The sequence below is a fragment of the Thunnus albacares genome, chromosome 19 (genome assembly GCF_914725855.1).
Source record: "Thunnus albacares chromosome 19, fThuAlb1.1, whole genome shotgun sequence".
NCBI lineage: Eukaryota > Metazoa > Chordata > Actinopteri > Scombriformes > Scombridae > Thunnus > Thunnus albacares.
This window is the reverse complement of record NC_058124.1, coordinates 19458094-19470645: the sequence shown is the minus strand read 5'-3', so window position 1 is coordinate 19470645 and position 12552 is coordinate 19458094. Positions and strand designations below refer to the sequence as shown.

General features: G+C 39.5%; 2 protein-coding genes across 3 annotated transcripts; one reads left to right on the top strand and one right to left on the bottom strand.

Moving 5' to 3' along the window:
• The first annotated feature begins 480 nt into the window (after positions 1-480).
• LOC122969505 (zinc finger and BTB domain-containing protein 12-like) lies at positions 481-6229 on the top strand. The gene is made up of 5 exons (XM_044335215.1): positions 481-867; positions 2348-2556; positions 2674-2868; positions 3164-3376; positions 3983-6229. The coding sequence occupies exons 2-5, from the start codon at positions 2353-2355 to the stop codon at positions 5102-5104; spliced, it is 1734 nt and encodes a 577-aa protein (XP_044191150.1). The 5' UTR covers positions 481-867; positions 2348-2352; the 3' UTR covers positions 5105-6229.
• Positions 6230-7356: 1127 nt separating this feature from the next.
• On the bottom strand, positions 7357-12532 carry nelfe (negative elongation factor complex member E). Of its 2 annotated transcripts, none has more exons than XM_044335202.1 (11): positions 12430-12532; positions 12050-12135; positions 11829-11898; positions 11265-11410; positions 10613-10687; positions 10005-10042; positions 9632-9903; positions 9323-9467; positions 9093-9147; positions 7798-7900; positions 7357-7685 (listed from the first exon to the last, which is right to left on the bottom strand). In XM_044335202.1, the coding sequence occupies exons 2-11, from the start codon at positions 12122-12124 to the stop codon at positions 7609-7611; spliced, it is 1056 nt and encodes a 351-aa protein (XP_044191137.1). In that variant the 5' UTR covers positions 12125-12135; positions 12430-12532; the 3' UTR covers positions 7357-7608. The 2 variants fall into 2 exon arrangements, with proteins under 2 accessions (XP_044191137.1, XP_044191138.1); XM_044335203.1 differs by lacking the exon at positions 12430-12532 and adding an exon at positions 12210-12355.
• Between the last annotated feature and the right edge of the window lie 20 nt (positions 12533-12552).

The window sequence follows — 12552 nt, the reverse complement described above, 5'->3', positions numbered from 1 at the left end:
ATCTTGCGGTTTGCAGAAGAAAAGTTAAAAAAAAAAAGCTAAGGGGGGTTACATACAAAGATTTTAAACATCAAGAAAGAAAGGTATTCATCGTTTTTACAGCTTTTGAATTAGCGGACAATCGAATTGAATCAATGCACTCTTTGTAAAAAAAAAAAAAAAACAACAACAACAAATAACAAAAAAACCAAGAAGTTCAGCTTTTTACCTGTAAATTGGCCTTTATGAATAGGAAATTAAAAACATTTGTTCTATAGGATACAAGGATTCAAAGATCGTTTATTTGCCATGTATAAAAATACAAGGAATTTGCCTTGGTTCAGCTTTCAAAACACGCAAAGACATTTATATTTAGTAAAAAAAAAAAATCTAACAAATAACAGACACTGTTACGCTGAGTAGGTTCAATAAAAATCTATCATATAAAACACAAACACATGTATAGCTGATAATTCTGTTTGGTCATCTTCTAGTATTCCAAACAGTACATGTTTCCAAAAATAATAGTATAAAATGTTCATTAATATGGTTGTTGATAATAAAGATACGCGAGTCCATTGATTTTTCAAAACTGATCAGAAGTCAGCGTGCGTGCTCTGATTGGCTGCAGACCGTCTGGAGAAACTTCCCACTTAAACCGATTCGAGGTCAGTTTGGTCGCGGAAGACAAAACGGTTAGCGGTTTATATTTGTTGTCACGAGATGTGCTTCCTCTAAAAGTAAACAGAAATCGAGGTTTTAGCCAGTGGCAGCGGAGAGGAGCAAATGCTGCCTGGGGCCAACTCACCAACGTTTGTCGTGTTGACACAAACCCAGATTTAAAAGAAAAAAAAAACACCCCAACGAAAGGAGAGTAAAAAAGGGAAGGTGAGTGATGGCAAAGTTTTTACCATAACCGGAGAGCTTTTGTTTGTTTCTGCGGCTGGTCACTGCCAGCTGCCAGCAAGCTAACCAGCAGCTAACGCTAGCTAACTACCGTTCAGACAAGTGGGTTAGCTTAGGCCAGGAGCAAAACACAACAATAAACATGTTATTCTCATTTTATTAAAGAGTCCTAATAAAATACATTCAGTGTCACTTTGTATTTGTTGCTCTTAACGAGCCCACATGTTAACTTTCCAACGTCCAACAGTTAAAAGCTGAAGATTTAGTGAAAGTAATCGATAGCGTGATGTGTGATAACATCTGGTGTATTGGATAATATAACCATAACATACTCCATAGTAATTAATAGATTCGTGATACGGCTAAAATTGTATTTTCCTGATGTCAAAGCTACATCACAAGTGATTCAATCTTAATATATTATATTACTATTTTGTCTGAATTTAAAAAAAACAATAAATGGTCCTTGCTGTTTGGCCATTATATCCACGTTAATGAGGATTTTTGTGAGACACCGCATCACTTAACCCATAGCAAGAAGTTAAGATTATATAGCTATAGTGGGAAATCAGCATGTATTCATATCTACATTGTCATTCTGGAGGTATTTAATCATACATGATAATGTGAAATTTAATATAGAGCTGAAATGACCAATGAATTATTGGATAGACAGGAAAATGAGTCGGCAGCTATTTTATTTGACCTTATAACGGTAACACATATCCCACACTTGTTGCATCTTTAGGCCCAACATGATAGATAGATAGATGGATACTTTGTTAATCCCAAAGGGAGATTAAAGTGTTACAGCAGCCACTTGACATAAATCAAAATACTAAAGCAGTGAGGAAGGTCAAAGAAACAAATACATTTAAAGGCTAAAATATATACAGTAACTAAATGAACTAACTCAAATATAACAATAAATTAAAAAAATAGTGTATTGGAGAATGTTGATGTGTGATTTTTGCACTTGGAACTGGATGAGATGTGCAGCCAAGACAACGGCTCACAATCAGATTCTTGCCAACCTGTTGGCTTACTGTATAGATGCAAGAAACTCGGATACATCTTACAAAAATGGACCCTCTAAAACAAAGTTTCATAAAGGAAATAAAACTGCGTCATGCCTCATGTCCCCAGCACCTGACTAGTCTCTAACCAACCAAGCGTAAACACTGCCTGACTGCATTCCTCGTTCTGCTACAGTGCAATCAAGAGTTCATGTCAGGTTACACAGGAGCATAAACTTCCTTAGATGTCTGTGTGTGTTTGAGATCAGGCAGGTATATTGTATCAGATAGTGAACACACAGTCTGAGCAACTTTTATCTATTAGTCTTAAACCATTTTGCCTTTTGAGCTTCTAATTGAAAGACCACCTCATTTACTTATTTGTAATACTTGATTCCTGAAATTCATCCCTACAAGCTCTTACATGTATTTCCATATCTCTTCAGACAAGATGGAGATGCTGTGTTTCCGTTTACCGGGCCATGGGGACACGACCCTGAAGCACATGAATTCACTGAGGTCCCGCCAGCACTTCTGTGACGTCACCATTGTGGCCAGCAACAACCAGACATTCAGGGGACACAAGGTGGTGCTGGCTGCCTGCTCGCCCTTCCTAAGGGACCAATTCCTCCTCAACCCGTCCCCAAAGCTTCACGTAGGAAGATGACAACACACACAATGTCACACTGTCATCGAACCTCCCTTTTTACTCTCTGACGCCAAGTAAAAAAAACTGTTCTTGTCCGTGTTTTTGTTCTACATTTATATCCAGGTGTCGATGCTGTACAGCTCCACGGTGGTGTGTGACCTGCTCCAGTCCTGCTACACTGGTGTGCTGCAATTCAAGCCAGAGGAGATTGTCAACTACCTGACCGCTGCCAGTTACCTTCAGATGGAGCATATCGTAGAGCGCTGCAGAGGAGCTCTAAAGAAATATGTGCAGCTAAAGAACCCCACTCCACCGAAGGTCAGTCTTCCAAAATAATCATTTTTAGACTGTGTTTGGTCAAAATAATTTATAGAGGCAGTCTGCGAAATGCAGCTCTCATTTTTCATGTAGCATGTAAAGTAATCAAAGTCTTTAGTGTAAAAAATGTATCAAAGATGAGTGGTTTTATTCCAGTTTCAGCCTAACATTAGGTATGCACTTGTCCATGTTTATCTCTTCATTTTGCTTGTACCTCTTTTTCTTTACATGTTGAGTTCAGTTTTCATAAGTTTTGAGACGCCTCATCACCTGTTTACCCCGTTTCTTCCTCCAGATAACTACAGAGGAGAGTCAGCCTCAACCACTCATTGTCGGTGGCAGCATTCACTCTGTTGCATCCGCATCGCCTCCCAACAGCCGACCTTCCCCTATGCACCCACACAGTCCCGTGGTACGCTCAGTGGAGGAGACCAACGACAATATGTCCGCCCAGGGCAGCAGCCAACACCACGGTGACAGTCCTTTGCTAGATGAGCCGTGTATTAAGGTGCGTTAAAAAGAAACCTGAAACCAGGGTACCTTTTTTTTTAAATCTACATTGAATTTACAAATCAGTATTCATGTAGTACACTGATCCGTAAAAGATTTTTGGTGGAGTGTCCTTTTTCACCAGTTTTTGTGTGGTCATTGGTGACTTAGATAAACTTTTTTGTTTACTACAATTAGGATTTATTTAAAGTAAAAAAAAAAACAATCAAAGGACCTCTGAATGCTGCATGATGTCTAGCCACAAAGGAGGGAGCAAGGGGTCTCTCCTTCATGCTTTTTACTTTTATACAGTCGTAAATGGTCCCAGCAGATGGCAGTTGAGTGTGATGTGTGATCAAAGTCTTACAGAGGACAGGGTAACAGGATGAAAAGGTAAAGAAGATAACAAGAAGATAACAGAGAACACAGGATCGACACAGAACAGAGATAATAAAGCACTTTTAGTCCTGAAATAGATGGATTTGAAGTTTTTAATAAAAAGACAAACCTTCCTAGGGAATTTTGATTAGCTTCTCGTCCTTCCTAGGGAATTTTGATTAGTTTTTTTCACTGTTTCCTGATGTTTCCACTTTGACGCTTCACTCAGTCTTCAATTCTGTTCCAGGTTCATGGATCAGACGAGGAGGAAGAGGTCAGACCAGAGGACTATGACGTGTTCAGAGTGTACATCTCCGGAGAAGAGCAGATGAACAGAAACAGGGAAGAGGAGACGGGAGCTCCCTCTGACGGCCCTCAAGATTCTTCCTACCCAAAAACAGAAGGTGTCGTGATCGGAGGAGAGGGCGGTGAATATGACTTGAACCCAACAGAAGGAGATCTTGGTACTGGCAGCCTCTCGAGGGAGGAGCTTTTAGCGGAGGGACTGCGCACTTTCAGACGCAGGCAGCCTGACAATAAAATTTTCTGGGGCAGTGTAAGAGGCAGGGCGAGGGGATTGAGGAGGAGAAGGTGGGTGTCGTCTCAGGAGAAAAGACCTCCAGGTGCGGCTCATCAACAGGATTTGTGGTATCTCGCGACTACAGGAATGGGAGGGGGCTTCGGGCTGGACTACAGCCAAGAAGGGCTTAAGACAGGAAGTTACATGTCAGTCGAATTCCCACGGCTGGACGTAAGCATGGACGACGCTCAGGGAGAAAAGGTCTCACCACTGACTGCCAACGGTTTGAGCCAGTTTGCCCTGGAGGAGTCTAGTTGCGGCGCTGGCGAAGGGAGCTCTGCGTTGACTGTTGGAACGAACGAGGGAGGGGACGAGTCTGTGGCGGTGGTGGGGTCCACTTCAAGCGTAGCCGGGCCCGTCATCTGCGAGGACTGCGGCATGACGTTCCCCTCGGCCCACTCCCTAGCCATCCACTCCCGCTCCACTCACCTACTGTACGCTTGCCCCTACTGCGGCAAGCACTTCCACCACTCCGCCAACCTCAACCGACACATGGCCGTGCACCGGGGTGGCGGTAAAACCCACCAGTGCCCCCTTTGCTACAAGACTTTCACCCAGAAATCCACACTGATAGACCACATGAACCTCCACAGCGGCGAGCGCCCACACCGCTGCGCGTACTGCCACGCCCGCTTTGCCCACAAGCCCGCCTTACGACGCCACTTGAAGGAGCAGCACGGAAAAACCACGGGGCAGAATTCCCTACACGAGCAGGAGGAGAGGGAGAGGGCAGCGGGAAGAATACGAGAGGAAGAGCAAGAATGTCCAGTTACTGAACAAGTGTCTTAAGCCAAAGCATTAAAGACAATAAGATGTCTTAACATCTGGAAACCCGGCTCTACGGCTCAATGCATGAGCACGGGTTGGTGCAAGAAATGACTAAGAGGCCTTTTTAAAATCTCAGACTGTGAAAATAACAGCCCTTTCACGTGAAATGTTTTTTTTTTTCAAATTTGCATTAAAAGATGCATACTGAGTGACATATGTGAGTAAAAGTGACCGAGACTGCACAACTTCTTACACTGAGACGATAGGCGTTTTTCCACAGCTCACACATTTTGACTTGTCATAGTCGGAAAAGTACAGGTGTTACAATAATGTGAACGATAGCTTTGTTCTATTCCCAGAAAGTCGTGACAGCGAGCCAAACACGCTCAATGCCAGGATCCTGAAACCAGAGCAGCTAAATGGAATTCAGCCGTCATTCATTTTCTATTTACACGTGTGTTTTTCCTCTTGTGACATGTCAAAATGTTTCCCGTGGGAAAAAAAGCCTTTTGACTTTTATGTTTCTTAGAATAGTTTTTACTCTGAACTGTAATCTTAAACTTAAAAACATACGTTGTACTTGTTGTGTACGACAACAGGTCAGCATTTAAATGAAAAGATGAAAAACAGTTGTAAATGAGTGTAAATATAATAATTACAAAGTGTCTTCTCTGTAACATTAATGTAAACATGAATCAAATGTATCATTTCCTGACATGGTTGAATGCAATTTATAGCTCCTACACACCTGCCGTCCACCCACACAAGTGTTTTCACTTATAGTATATCACTTGTTACGACCTCTTCACAGATCTGTGTGGGTGTGAACACAGACTGCTTGATTGACAGCTGCCTCACTCTCCTGTTGGTTTTGTTTAAAACCTGTCAGGACAAGAAAAAAATACACTGCCAACATTGTTATGAGCACATAGATATCAGATCATAGTTTCTTGATATCACATTATTCCCAGCAAATTGCAACACAAAGAGGTTTTTATCAGCCAGAATAATGAACAATAACTGTGTGGGTGTACGTGGCCTTAAATACACCACAGAACAAGATTTTGTTAAAAGTTGATAAAACATGAGGATATGACTTGTTCCTCTGTTGCAAAGCATTGTGCAGAAAATAAAATTTGAAAGTGATTTTTTTTTTTTTTTTAAATGGGTTATGCTGTATATCACCTGACATCTGTGTGATCTGTGACTGGTCTCAGGTCATTCATTTTTTTCCTAATACTACATACTGTATATAAATACATGTATACTAGGGCTGGGCCATATGGACAAAATCAATGATATTTTTGACCAAATACCACCATATCAATATTGCAATACTATTGTAGAGATAACTTGGTATTATATTTGATACTTGATATTTACACAATGAGATTTTTGATCAATAATCGTCAGTAATGTAGATATGATGGCTAAGTGTATAAAGGTAAATAATAGAACAGCTAGAACAGTCTGATAAGTTCATAAAAATTACATCACTTTACTGTAACGAAACCTTTAAAACCAGGAAAAGACAACATATCACTATGTTACAATATCCAAAATCTAAGATATCTAGTCTCATAGTACGATATCGATATAATATCAATATATTGCTCAGCCCTAATATATACACACATCCCACAAACCTGTCGCTCCATCAAGGTTCTCCAGGTCCGTCCCAGCCAGTAGAATATAACCAGGATATGATCGTGTTAAGCTAACATTTAGGACACTGTATTGTTTCTAGAATTGGGAATTTGACGTTTTACAGTTACATGTGGTAGTTTTTTTAGGCTGATCTTGATATTTTTAAGGAAAAAAATAAAGCTAATGACAAAGCCCATATTGAAAAAATGGAACATTTTAATAAATTCAACCTTCATTGGTGTCTAATCAAGCATTTCTTCACCATACTGAGGGAATTTGGATCCATGATTTCAGTATTTCTAAAATCCTGGCAAAAGTCTTGTGTTTGGTGTAGATTAAAGGCTCACAAACATCAATCCTGGTGGAAGAGGGTCACGTCAGGGGGAAATTATATTTTTAGAATATTTACATTTCTTGTGACGCAAGTCTGGGGATATTACAACAGGGATACATATTTACCTGATTAATGAATGCATAATCAGTAAAAAACTGATCAATAAAAGTCTGTAAACAACTCTACCCACCCACTCTACCCTATCATTGAGACTTTGTTTATGTATTACTTTTTATCTACTTCTGCAATACCGGATACAGTTCCCACTCTGACATGAAACTCTCACTCAAAGTAACAACGTATGGATACTATTTATTGAGCTCCACAGAACAAGATCTGTAGTTTTATGAGCAAAGCTGCCACACACAGCATGACATACCAGTCGTCATGTGAAATACAGTGATCTAGTATTCAAAAGAAAACAAGAAAGTTTTGTATTTATCTTGAAACATGAACACCTTCAGCAAACCTAACAGGTCATTAAAAGAGAAAAAAAAAAGACAAGCTATAAGCCAAAATACAAAAACAATAGTCCATTTTGTTTTCATCGCAGGAAATCTTCACTGTACACAACTTGGTTCCTCTTGTCCCTGTAGGAACCTTTCGTGCTGTTCTGCACAGCTGTGAGAGAGAGAGAGAGAGAGAGACGGTGGTGAAGGTTAAACCATGTTGTGCAGACACACACGGGGGGTCTGATCGATGTCTAAACAAACAGTTAGAGTGCTGCGTTTACCCAGAGAAGCCCAGACAGATTTGCCGGTAGCAGCATCCAGCATAGGCTGCTTCCTGGCGATGCTGACTTTGATGTGAATGTCTCCCACCGTGCTTCCATTCAACTGTGAGACAAAAACAGCACGATGAGTTTAGTTTAGCTCAGGCTACCTGAGCGGGGAATCCCCACACCTCCAGGGTGTCTCTAAATGTCAACATTTCCTGATCTAATCCCACCTTTAACCATATACATGAACATTAAATCAGTACGAAACCTTAGCAGTTATTAGTGTATCAGCAGAGTGACAGACTGTACACCTGCATGAATATGATTGAACGTTACTAGTCAGCTGATAAACTTACAGCTGATGAATGAGTCAGTGATTGTGAAGCATGAATGAAACCACTTAAGCCATTTAAGTGCACTTCTCGACCTAATACTACGCTTGATTTTTCTTTTTTCATACACTACTGGTCTAAAGTTTTATAACACTCTAATTTTTCCAGTTTTTATATAAATTTAAGCAGTTCAAGTCCAGTGAATAATCTTACATGGTATACAGGTAAAGAGTAAACTGTCAGAGGTAAAAAAAAAAATTTTTTAAATAATTGTGATTAATGTAAAAATGATATTTTTTTAAAACGCTTTTTCAGAAATCACATAATAGGTTTACAATTTACATCTTTTCTACAGCAATTAAGTAAATTAAGCATCTAAAGTTGATGCAAACAATTCCTATAGTTGTCCCAACTGTCTGTCAAAATATTTGATTAAAATTTGTTAAAAAGATTCCATGATTTCTTTTTTTTTTTAAATCTACAATTGTTTATTTTTTCTATGCTTTAATTTCAGACTACATCGAGACATTAAACTACATACATTTCTAAAAACTTTGGACCCTGCCTCCACATGTTTGGGCATTTTGTGCCTATTTTTATGCCTCTATTATAGATAACATGAAATAAGGGGAGAAAGAGGAGGTATGCAACAAACGTCCTTGGTCAGAATCTTACCCTTCTTTTAAATATACTTACAATCTCCTAATCAGATCTAGCATCTAATTAGATTATGTTGGACAAACTCAGTTAATTAAATACTTTTCTATTTATTTTGCGACTACTTTGCACAACACACACGTTATCTATTTATTCCTACTAATTGTTTCACTGTTTAACTGGTCGGCTGAGGGCCTATTCTACTCTGAATTACATGCATACTCTTATTTCTTTGCCAAGTCCTTTGCTTGTTTGTTGCTGTGTTATGCAAGGTGCCATTTACATTATTCCAAATTAAATTTTATCTAGGTTGGTACCAACCTCAGCAACAGCCTGGTCTGCAGACTCCATCTTCTCAAATGTGATGAATGCACAACTAGAAAGAGGACCAGAAACCACAAATCAGAGCTGTATCCCACAATAAAACAGAAACAGGAAAGGATTGTGTAGCATATAATAAAGTAGATAGTGGATTATAGCAGAGATTTACTATACAGCAGTAGGTAAAGATGATCAGTATGTGCATACAGCTTAATATTATTGTTCCATACTTGCGTGGGTTGTCCATGGAGAGGTCGATGATGTTGCCATGCTGAGCGAAAGCAGAGCGCAGGCTGTCCTCAACAAGCCCAGACCCGTAAACATACACCGTATTCCCCTTCCGGACCCCTCTCCGCTCTGGGTAAGAATCTGACCCTGAGAATAAAAACAAAAAGAGAAAAATGACATTTCCTTGCATGAACCATGATCCCTTTCCGGATTTTAAATTAACTATCAGTGAATTTCTCCCTGTATGACTGCTGAAATTTACTGCAAATTGTAAAGTACGGGACACTAATCATCAGAAGATGGTTACTCACGTCTGAACGGTCCATCTCGTTCTCTCTCCCTGTCCATGTTGCGGTCTCGTTCCCTTTCTCTGCTTCGTTCTCTGTCTCTTTCACGGTCCTGGTCTCTGTCTCTGTCCCTGCATCTTTCTCTCTCCCTGTCCCGGTCTCTCTCTCTGTCTCTCTCCCGCTCTCTGTCCAGCTCTCGGTCACGGTCTCTCTCTCTGTCCCTGTCCATCTCACGGCTGGATGACATGCCGCCTCCATCGTCCTCGTCCCGGTATCGGTCACGTGAACTGACGAAGCTGCAGGGGCACATGGGGAAATGATGTTACACCCAGAGATTCACACAGATTCAGTGGATTAAACAGTGTTTTACTTATTGTTTGTGGATTTTAAACATTACCTCTCATACAGAGATTTCCTGTGGGCTCTCTTTGCAGACTAGAAGAAGCACAAAACAAATTTGATAACATCAGAGTAAAACAAGACTAGGTCAAAACTTAGTAAATGGCTGGACCGTGTATGAAACGCTGGAGGGCTTTTGATTTAAAACGGATACAGGAAGTGGTGGCATTCAGCCGACCAATTGTGTAACTTCATCACTCAGTCAGTCAGTCAGTCACAGACTTTCACGTTCATAGGACTGGCCCCGCTTTTGCAGTCCAGCCAATAATAATTTGCATCTTTGGTTGCTAGCACAAGTGCAACACAGAACACTAGACCTATTTTTTAAATTTCAAACTGTTGAGCTTGCCTTGATATGAAAATGTATATAGAACATAGCATATGTGTCCTTTTTTATACTACTACTTGGAGTCTGCAAGGTCAAAGATTCTACATAAGAGCTCTGAAAGCAAAACCTAACTTTATGTGTGTCACAGCAAGATTTTTTTCTTCAGTCAAACAATATGCAACAATGCAAATGCAACATGAGAAAGAAACCTATTGACCAATCCACAAAGTGGCTCATGCTCTGCAGTATTGAATTTCCATGCTTTATCTCCTGTATACCTCAGGTTGCTCTTCATCTGTAGAGACACTCCTTTGGAATGGTAAGAAAGCAGGAACTGGGCCTTTCTCAGGGTCCTGTGACACATAAAGAGCAAAAAAAATACATGAGCAACCAAAACAAAGGAAGAAACTGTTTAACAATCTGCTGAAACAACATAGAACTTCTCATATGTGCTTTCTCCAAGTCTTTTATTGAACTGCCGATTTTTCTTTGATTCCTTGTGTTTTTCAATACATGTATTTGTATGTGCTGTGCAAACCAATACCAAAATATAACATATTAATAAGGCTGCAACTAATGATTATCTTTATTATCAATTAATCTATTGACATCCAAAAATGTCTTGTTTTGTCTGACCAACAGTCCACAACCCAAAGATGTTCAGTTTACTATAATAAAGGATTAAAGAAACCAGAAAATATTCACATTTAAGGAGCTGAAATCAGAGAATTTTGACTGTGATTCTTAAAAAATGATTTAAAACTATTAATCAATTGTCAAAATAGTTGGCAACTAATGATTAATCGACTAATCCTTGCCGCTCTATGTTCTAATGGCACACTTCACTCCATTACATGACTATATGTCCCCTTCTTGGCACCACCACAAATAACCTTAAGTTAATGGTTCATACTGTATATTATATCCCACCTTGAGTTTGATCTCCAGCATTCGAGAGCGTTTAAAGCCCGAGTTCTTGTTCTCTGATTTGATGGCACTGATGGCGCCCGACTTGATCAGCATCTTTGCTTGCTCTGTCGCTGTTGCAGTGTCAACGACAGGCTGGTCCGACAATGCTGTGATGAGGGGAAAGTGTAAAGTAAATAAGTGTTCAAGATGTTTGATTCTGTCTCTTCTTAGTAACTATTCAGTATATCTCATGTTTAAGCAGTGGCCATTCTGCTTTTGCAGGAATAAAAGTGTCACTTCTGAATATGCTCTACTTTAAATTAGGTCAAATTGAGTGAGTACAAATGCACAAATATGCAAGCAAGGCAAATGTATTTTATCTATTGTTCATTTATTTGTAATATTTATGGTCAGAATATTAATGATTTACCTCCATTCTTGTATCACTGTGTTTTAATTTGCTTTTTAAATTCTTCTGAACAATGTGTAGCCATACTGGAAGTGCTGGTGGTGAGTTAAGTGTCTTTTAGTTGGCTGAATAAAGCTTAGAGCTGAAATACATAAATAAACATTTATTACACTTACTTCGTTTCAGTCCACTCTGGTTTGTCTGGTTAGTTGAACTCTGCTTCTTCAGGGCGAGCAGTGCCTTTTTCTGAGGACACAGTTAAAAAAAAAGAATAATGGATGGATTGAGGGCAGGTGCTAATTTATATCATTATTAATAAAATAACTAAATGCAAAATCTTTCCTGGCAATAACACTTATTTCAATGTGGTTAATATGACCACACAATCCATAACTACCTTTTTCTTGAGTTTAGCATACTTCTTTTGCAGGGCCTCTTCTTCCTCCGTCAAAGAACTTGGAAACACCACCATGATGATAACCGCTACAACACAGACAACGGCATGAACAAGTGGCAACAAATACAGGATTACTAACACTAAATAATCACTAACAAACCTGCAAATAATTCAACTCGTTCACAGTTGCTAGCTTAAGTGAGCTAGCTGATTAGCTAACCAGAAATCAAAACATAGCCCTCTTCCAAGAGAATGAAGCTGACTTAGAAAACACAGAAAGTAAATTTCCTGTCTGCCTGAGTGATAAAACATCACCAAAGCTGTTTCTTGCAACCACTTCACAAAACATTTAATAGTTATGATCTAATTCATTGTCTTACCAGATTTACCGACCTCAACAAAAACACCGACGCGTGAATGTGACGTAGTAGCGGTTTGTGGCGTTTCTCTTTTTTTGCAACAAAAATGTTAATAAACGCATTTAGCAAAGCATATGAAACCAT

Excerpts from the sequence above, each read along its gene's own strand:
- LOC122969505 (XM_044335215.1), top strand. The coding sequence starts at position 2,353 with ATGGAGATGCTGTGTTTCCGTTTACCGGGCCATGGGGACACGACCCTG. Across the intron at positions 2,869-3,163 it reads AGAACCCCACTCCACCGAAG|ATAACTACAGAGGAGAGTCA; the intron begins GTCAGTCTTCCA and ends TTCTTCCTCCAG. Across the intron at positions 3,377-3,982 it reads TAGATGAGCCGTGTATTAAG|GTTCATGGATCAGACGAGGA; the intron begins GTGCGTTAAAAA and ends ATTCTGTTCCAG.
- nelfe (XM_044335202.1), bottom strand. The coding sequence starts at position 12,124 with ATGGTGGTGTTTCCAAGTTCTTTGACGGAGGAAGAAGAGGCCCTGCAA. Across the intron at positions 10,043-10,612 it reads CAGATGAAGAGCAACCTGAG|TCTGCAAAGAGAGCCCACAG; the intron begins GTATACAGGAGA and ends TGCTTCTTCTAG. Across the intron at positions 9,468-9,631 it reads ACGAGATGGACCGTTCAGAC|GGTCAGATTCTTACCCAGAG; the intron begins GTGAGTAACCAT and ends TTTTATTCTCAG.